The 8,730-nt window shown below is 37.9% G+C and overlaps 1 protein-coding gene across 1 annotated transcript; it reads left to right on the top strand.

The window, feature by feature from the left end:
• Nucleotides 1–5,770: 5,770 nt before the first annotated feature.
• Nucleotides 5,771–6,703, top strand: LOC308652195 (olfactory receptor 14C36-like; the record flags this gene model as incomplete). The annotated part of the gene is made up of 1 exon (XM_081299971.1): nucleotides 5,771–6,703. The coding sequence occupies one exon, from the start codon at nucleotides 5,771–5,773 to the stop codon at nucleotides 6,701–6,703; it is 933 nt and encodes a 310-aa protein (XP_081156097.1).
• Nucleotides 6,704–8,730: the final 2,027 nt, after the last annotated feature.

Here is an 8,730-nt window from a genome sequence, read left to right as displayed (position 1 = left end):
ATTCAGCAATACTAGGGTCTATTTATTCTGCTGCCCTTTCTATCAGGCAGGAATTTTTAAAGGTAGAATGATTGGATTATGAGAGCTGCAACCTAATCAACCCATCTTAATTTGAACAAATTGACTGGGTGTTAGCTTTAGGCATTCGGACATTGTTAGAGGAGGTGGACAACTGGGATTAATCCCTGATAGCTTTTGTATAACCCTAACCCTAACCCTCTTTCCTCTTCCCTGTCTTTGCCTACCTGGAGCCATATTCTGAGCATCTTTCCTCTGCTGTGGTGGTCCTCAGTGTGCCCCCACCATGGGCACAAAATCATGAAATTGGACAAAGATAGACTAGATCTCTGAACCCCTGAGAAAAAATATGCTTTCCCAAATCTGGGAAAGATTTTCTTTTATTGTGGGTGTGTTGTTTTTAAAACCACATATTTTGGTCACAGCCATGCAAATCTGACACAGTTATTCATCATAATCACATAGAGTGCAGAGTGTACACCAGAGATGACCAAATGGCCAAAATTATGATAAACAATAAATCAGCCACATTATATTACCAGAATGAGGAGACAGATGGACTTTCCGATTTAAAGATCTGTGGAATATACATGTAATAGAATGACGTTCATCCTAAGGAATGAACATATGATGCCTGTACACGGTGGAATGATTTTGAAAAAGTTAGGGTAAGTCAAGTCAGAACATATATTGAACGATTTTATTTATATGAAATTTCACAAATATATAATTTCAAAAGTACAGAATATACTTAGAGTTTTCTAGTGTCTGAAAGACCATGTGTAACAGATTAGATGGTTCATTTGAAGTAATAAAAGTATCTGGGAACAAATTTAGTTGGATGTTCTACAACTTGGTAATGTAGTAAATATCACTACATCTATAAGCATGAACTGTCACAAAGGTAAACTTTCTGTCATATGAATTTCATGTCAATGACAAGAAATTTTTCTGCTGAACTGCAGATAGTGTGAGATGTTTCCGACTTACAAGTGAGAGTTGCTCAATTGCCTTAAAGTTGCCTGTTCCATACAAGCACCCTTAATTCATAATGAGGAGAGGAGGGCAGATGAAAACACACAGGGAGAACCATCAGTCTTTTCAGTGTTACTCACTTCTCAGTAATGACTTACTGTCATGTGTGGCAGAGCAGTTCCACTGTCCATGCTGGCACGTGGCCAGGTCCTCTCTCCTGGGCTCTGGAGGTGCTGTTACCTGGTGGTGTGCTCAGGCCTCCTGCTGTCTCTGCAGGCTGAGCTCTGTGCTCCTGGGGGCCCCGTTCTCACTGGCCATGCCCCAGATTCACATAAAGCAGAGGTGACTGAGCTCCCCACCTCCCACATGGCACTGGGCTGACTGGACCGATGCACCCTGGCTGCAGACACCATTGATGGGGGAAGCAAAGGGAGACACTTTTCTGTTCCATGTTGACAAGTGACACTCAGAAGTGAGTAATAAGCAGTTAGAGTTTAAAGGCATCTGAACTTCACTTTTATTCTGTTCAGCAAATTATAATGTCATCCAAAGTGTCAGCTAGTCCAGGAAAAGGTTTCTTAATTCTGAGAAGAACACAGCAAGTGTGGAGAGTCCTTAAAACTGCACTATGGTTTTGGGTGATTGCCACTGCTCCAATAGGAACACAGGGATCTTGGGGACATCTGAACTGTGTATGCTAATATAGTGTGTGAAAATTTTTCATCTGATTCTGGATGGTTTAAAATTCATTTCTTCAGATTACTATTACTTATAGTATACTTGCAAAGTTCACAAAATTTCAGAGAAAAACAAACACATTGACATTAAGATAACAAGAACAAAATGCAAAATATGGTATAGGATATGTAGGTAGATAGGAATGCTTTTATACAACTGATAAACATGCACATATGTCAATAACTGTGGGAAATAAGATATTTAATGTATAATACAATTTTCATTGGAATATTCTAAACATTAATCTCACCCCTTTCTTTTGATCACAAATACATTTTTTTCACTTATTCAGTTTGTTACATTTGTTTTTTTGGGTTTAAGGGATTGAACCCAGGGGTGCTTAACCACTGAACCACATCCCAGCACTTTTGATTATTTATTCTGAGACACAGTCTTGACAAGTTAGGAGGCTAGCTTTGAGTTTACCATCCTCCTCTCTCAGCCTCCTGAGCTGCTGGATTGCAAGCATGTGTCACTGTGCCCAAATTTTCAGTTGTAGTCTTAATATTTTTTATTGATTATATATTAAGTATGACTATAAGGATGTGCATGTCTAGTGATATCAATATAAATATTAAGTTGTGCAACATTTTGGAAGCATATTGTGATTTTCATATTATATATACCTCAGCATTCCTCAATGGTTTATGAAAGACATTAATCAATTTCCTAATATGGAAATGTAATTTAGAAATAATTAATTCTTGGATCTTTCAAACCAAATGATTTTTAGCAGTTTTGAAATGATCTATTTATCATATATTTAATTATTTGAAACACTATCAAGAGAAATGCAAAAAATAAAAACTCCTGACTTTTCACTTCCAGAGAAAGCACTTGGGCAGTCCCTCTTCATGTTCCTGGAGTTAAAACATGCTAGTTCTCCTCACACACATTGTCCTGATTCTCACTTCTACCAACCCTTTCTGTTATTTATACCTTCATCTTATTGTCTTTAAGAGAGAATTTTCTATGGGTATTTTTTCCCTTTCTTAAAAAAGGAAGTCATACTGAATCATACTAAAATTTTAAGGTAAGTCTATGCAATTTGAAGCCATATTTTTATTTTAAAAATCCAGGTTCAAAAAGTCACCATATCTTTAGAATCCACTGAAATTGTCTCAGGCCCTATGTAAAAAATACATGGTGCTTTGTACATTTGTTTTATTGTATTTATACATGAATTTGCATCAGTTCTCCATAATTTGAAGTTTCCTGATATTTACTGGCATAAGAAAAAAGAAAGTTGAAATGAGAAGAATTTATCAAACTACACCTAAATCAAACAAGGAAAAGAGGACATGAAGTAAGTTCCTATAATTCAAAATAGTTGTGGAGAATTTTCTAAGTTCTATTGGAGAAAGAAAAACAGGAGGTGGTTTAGTGTTAAAAACTATAATAAAGAAAGAGCACTAGGAACATATCACGGTTGATGGAATGCTTGCCTCCGATGCACCAGACTCTGGGTTCAAAACTCAGCACCATACACACAAAAAATTAAAACATTTTTAAAAAGAAAGAAAATGTCTCCATAGTTCTGTGCAACTTCTAGATTTAAACCCATGTTTATATCCCATCTGTATGTGACAGGATGTCCTGGGATGATCAACCAAAACTCCTGAAGATCCCAGAATCCAGGATAAAAGGTGAAAAACCTGGCAGATTTCCATAAAGAAACCTGATTAGTCTCATCATACATCCTTTCAGAATTTTTCATGTTTATTTGAATTTTTACATATGTACCATTTTATTTTTCCTTCACAGTACTCAAAGTATGTTTTAAAGATGATAATTTACTTCTTTTAGTAAAACCCAGTATCCGGAGCAGATTTTGCAATGTTATGAATCATTAGTAAATATTTGTGGAAAGATTACCTAATTTGAAAATATTTTTCTTTATGCCCACAGGCAAGGGTGAGTTATGGCAAAAGAAGGTACACTGTATTTCTTATAGATGTGAAGAGAGGGCTTCACGAATTTAGGAGTTACTCATTTGTAAATAAGTCAAATAAAAACTGATTTCATGTTAGTAGTTAGTCGATTATGATACATTGCATTTTTTACTAACTACTACACATGAAGTCATGCACTTCCTACTAACAGAATAAAAACATGAAGGAATACATGGTCAAAAATCAAGGAATTTGCAAGAGCAAATAAATATATATTGATTTCCTGAAAGGTAGAATAACATGTTGATTTCTTTTTTTTAACTACTTATTTTTTAGTTGGACACAATATCCTCTTTCTTTCTTTCTTTCTTCTTTCTTTCTGTCTTTCTTTCTGTCTTTCTTTCTGTCTTTCTTTCTTTAATGCAGTGGTAAGGATTGAACCCAGGGCCTCACACATGCTAGATGAGTGCTCTTCCGCTGAGCTACAACCTCAGCCCTAACATGTTGATTTCTAACACTAGAGAGAAATAGAAGAATAATTAGAAGCTACAAAGAGGGTTTCTGAGGAAAAGTTACATTTGTGCCTCCTTTAAAGCTGAGTACATAGTAATGAGGAAAATGGAATCATTATGTCACAGTAGAAAAGGCCCTCTGTCAGCAAGTTCTAGGGCATGCTGTGAACAAGGGGGTCACTGAGGCATGAGATTCAGATTTGTGTCAGGGAGAAATGGGGAATAGGACAAGCAAGAGATTGCAGTTAGACTGAGTAGGGGTCCTTGAAATTAACTGTGAAATTAACACCAACCTACCTGTGTCTGGGCACACACCCCTGACCCTGGGGGACACAAATTTTAAGTAAAGGCCAGACAAACTCATGAGGAAGATTGCTCTTCTAAGGGTGAGTGTGGTTAACCTGGCATAGTGCTGAGGTGGACCCAGGTTTTCAGAAAGCTGAAGAAATGACAATTTTGGTGATTTGAGGTTGAACCAGCCTGAGCTGCTTCAGAAGGTGCTATAAATATGAGTAAAATCTTCCTTTTAGGGTATACAGTCAGTATCACTTTGTATAATCATGACATTTGGAGGAAAGGATTAAAATGGAAGGTGTCAACAAGAAAATGACAAATTATTGTATAGACAAAGGAATCTTCAAATTCATGGTGCTGAACACAAAGTAAAAACACATTGAGGTAAAAAAAAATAAAAGTTTAGGAGAATGTCACTGGGGTGGAATCACCTCACACTGATGTGTTGGAGAGAAAAAGAGAGCCCCCGTGGGAACAGGACCAGATCCCTATCTGAGATTGTGTGGCCTGCATACAGCACCACCCCACCCTGGGGAGCACCAGGGAGAGTGGGGGACTTCAGGAGAGTCCAGGTGCAGTCAGATCCCCTCAGTTTAACACAGCACTCAACCTGCAGCCCTGGAATAGGAAAGTTTGAATACTTGAAATGCTTTTTTCATGAATATATTTTTCATGTTCATGGAGATAAATGCTCCTATATAATGAAGAGTTTCCTTTGAAAAATATTAGAAAATTGGTCTGGGGATGTAGCTCAAGTGGTAGCACGCTCGCCTGGCATGCACAGGGCCCCAGGTTAGATCCTCAGCTCCACATACAAATAAAATAAAGATGGTGTGTACACCAAAATGAAAAAATAAATATTAAAAAAATTCTCTCTCTCTCTTTAAAAAATTGGTAAGTTGTAAATCTTGAGAGACAACACAACAAATATTAGAAAATTAATGACAATAGGAATTATTAATTATACTTTTAATAAATTGTATTCATGGAAGAGAATAAAGGTAACTATATTATAGATCATTAAAAAAAGAAAAAAATTGTCACATGCTCTGCATGGAGTCTCAGTAGGTCAGGGGAGGCCTGATGAGGAGCTGAGGACAAACCCTGCAGGTCAGGCCCAGACCCTGGGCTGCAGACCTCCACACATGCACTGGTAAGTGCACTCTGCTCAAAAATAAGTAACCATATCAGAAAAATAAGATTGACCTTCCTCTGAAGGGAAACCCACTGCAAAATACAAGAAAACATGGTGTATATCAATATATAAAGTAATTGCATTAATTCTGTTTTTTTTTTCCACTTTATCTCTTTATCTTCCCAGACAACCAGAATTTACAGCAAATGACCAATGCCACCATGGTAACTGAATTTCTCCTCCTGGGCTCTCCTGATGGCTGGGATCTGAGTTTCCTCTATTTCACAGTATTCCCAATGACCTACCTGGGTACCTTGTTAGGGAACCTTCTCATCATCACTGTCACCACTGCTGACCAGAACTTGCACACACCCATGTACTTCTTCCTCAGGAACCTGTCCATCTTGGACATGTGCTACATTTCCATCACTGTCCCCAATGCCTGTGTCAATTCTCTCACTGGCAACAGGGCCATTTCAGTGGCTGGCTGTGCAACACAGGTTTTCCTGGTCATTTTCTGTGCATTTGTTGAACTTCTGTTTCTCACCATCATGGCCTGGGACCGCTATGTGGCCATCTGCCAGCCCCTCCAGTACCCCCTCATCTTGACCCCTCAGATTTGTGTCCGCATGACCCTGGCCACCCTGCTCAGTGGACTGCTGTATGCAGGTGTACACACTGGAAACACATTCTGGCAGTCCTTCTGTCACTCAAACGTGGTCCATCTGTTCTTCTGTGATGTCCCCTCTCTGCTGAGGCTGTCCTGCTCTGACACCACCAGCAACATGGTCCTTTTTTTTGTCTCTGCTGTGGCAATTGGTGGTGGCTGCTTTACTCTTATTGCCATGTCATATTTTCGCATATTTTCTGCTGTGCTGAAATTTCCCACCAGAGCCTCAGGGAAGGCCTTCTCCACCTGCACCCCTCACATCCTCGTGGTGTCCGTCTTCTTCAGTTCTGGCACAGGTGTGTACCTGAGGTCCTCAGCAACCTCTGACACCCTCCAGGATATGGTTCTCTCTTCCTTTTACACCATGGTTCCTCCCTTCCTGAATCCTCTCATCTACAGTCTCAGGAACCAGCAGGTAAAGGAAGCTGTGAGGAGAGTAATGGGAACACAGTTGTTCTCAGGGAAATGATAAAGATGCATTTCAGCCTTCCCTGTGTGATGATCTTAATTGGAGATCATGCTCTTCATAGCTGGGCTTCAGAAGTCATACTGCTTACTCTAAAGTTACCTTATTGGGTCCTGGGTACCTCAAATTATAAAATAATTTTTATTTTAATTTATGCCATCATTTCTATTTATTCTTCATAAAATGTATAATGTTAGCAAATGCATCTTCAATGAATGAGTATAATTCAAGTTTTTTGCTATAAACATTTGAGATTATATTTGTTTATGATTCATCAAATACTTTCTAGTACTTCTATCAAGTAAACTCACAGATGCAAACCTTACAAGGAATTACCAGGCCTTTTGGAAATATTGTCTTAGAGTCAAGAGTCCTAGCTGCTACATGAGGATTTATAGATGGAGTTGTTTTCTCAGCTGGTTTTATATTTCCTCTATACCATCCATTCTTTCCACAGCCCTACTAAGTCCTTTTGGAATAAGAAGGTTTATGTTGTACATTCGATACTGATGCATGTAACTTGCTTTTGATTTTTATGGGGGCTCACAACCAAGATTTTTACCTTCAGTTTCAGGTGAGATTTTTGAATCAAACTTTAGGATAAAGCTAGAATTGTTTTGACTATCAGACACTTAGAGATGGGCTAAATTAATTTTGCATTGTGAAATGGACATGAGTTTTAGAGATCTGGGGTTGAAACATTATGGATGGGATGTGAGGTATCTCAAAAAGTTCCTGTACTGGGGCAGGAATTTCCTTTTTTTTCTTTTCTTTTATCCATTCCTGGGTGTTTATTTCAGATATATAAAATCTTGTTTTCACACAAGAATTTTTTTAATAAAGTGGGGTATAATATCTCATTTTCCAAGTGTACAGGTTGCAGAATCACATTGGTTATACAGACATGTATATACATTCATCAATACTAGTGTCTAATTTTTTCTGTTGCCCTTCCTATCAGGGAGGAATTTTCAAAGGTAGAAAGATTGGATTATGAGAGCTGCAACCTAATCAACCCATGTTAATTTGAACAAATTGACTGGGTGGTAGCTTTAGGCATTTGGGACATTGCTGGAGGAGGTGGCCCACTGGGATTAATCCCTGATAGCTTTCCTCTAACCCTAACCTAACCCCAATCCTCTTTCCCCTTCCCTATCTTTGCTTACCTAGAGCCATATTCTGAGCATCTTCCCTCTGCTGTGCTGGTCCTCAGTGTGCCCCCACAATGGGCATATAGTCATGAAAATGGCTGAAGATAGACTAAAACTCTGAACCCCTGAGACACAATATGCTATCCCAAATCTGGGTTGGTTTTTGTTTATTGTGGGTGTTTTTTTTAATAAACTAGTTCTTTTGGTCACAGCCATGCAAATCTGATACAGTTATTCATCATAATCACATAGACTGCAGAATGTATACCAGAGGTGACCAAATGGCCAAACTTATAATAAACATTAAATCAGTCACATCATATTACCAGATGGAGGATAAATAAGTCCACAGATGGATGTGATGATTTAAGGATCTATGGAATATACATGTAACAGAATGTCTTTCTGCTTTGTAAATTTATTTTATTTTATTTATACATGACTTTGCATCAGTTATCCATAATTGGAAGTTTCCTAATATTGACTGGCATATAAAAAAAGAAAGTTGAAGGAGAAGAATTTATCAAACTATACCAAAATCACACAAAGAAAAGAGGACATGATGTAAGTTCATATAATTCAAACTAGTTGTGGAGAATTTTCTAAGTTCTATTGGAGAAAGAAAAGCAGGAAGTGGTTTAGTGTTAAAAACTATAATAAAGAAAAAGCACTAGGGACATATAACAGTTGATGGATTGCTGGCCTCACATTCACCAGACTCTGGGTCCAACACTCAGCACCACAAACACAAAAAATTAAAACATTTTTAAAAAGAAAGAAAATGTCTCTATAGTTCTATGCAACTTTTAGATTTAAACCCATGTTTATGTCCCATCTGTATGTGACAGGATGTTTTGGGGTGGTGAACAAAAACTCCTG

This window comes from Spermophilus citellus (genome assembly GCF_964194105.1).
Source record: "Spermophilus citellus genome assembly, chromosome: 1".
In the NCBI taxonomy this organism is placed as follows: Eukaryota; Metazoa; Chordata; class Mammalia; order Rodentia; family Sciuridae; genus Spermophilus; species Spermophilus citellus.
Note: the sequence above shows the minus strand (reverse complement) of the source record. Positions and strands in the feature narration are given on the sequence as shown.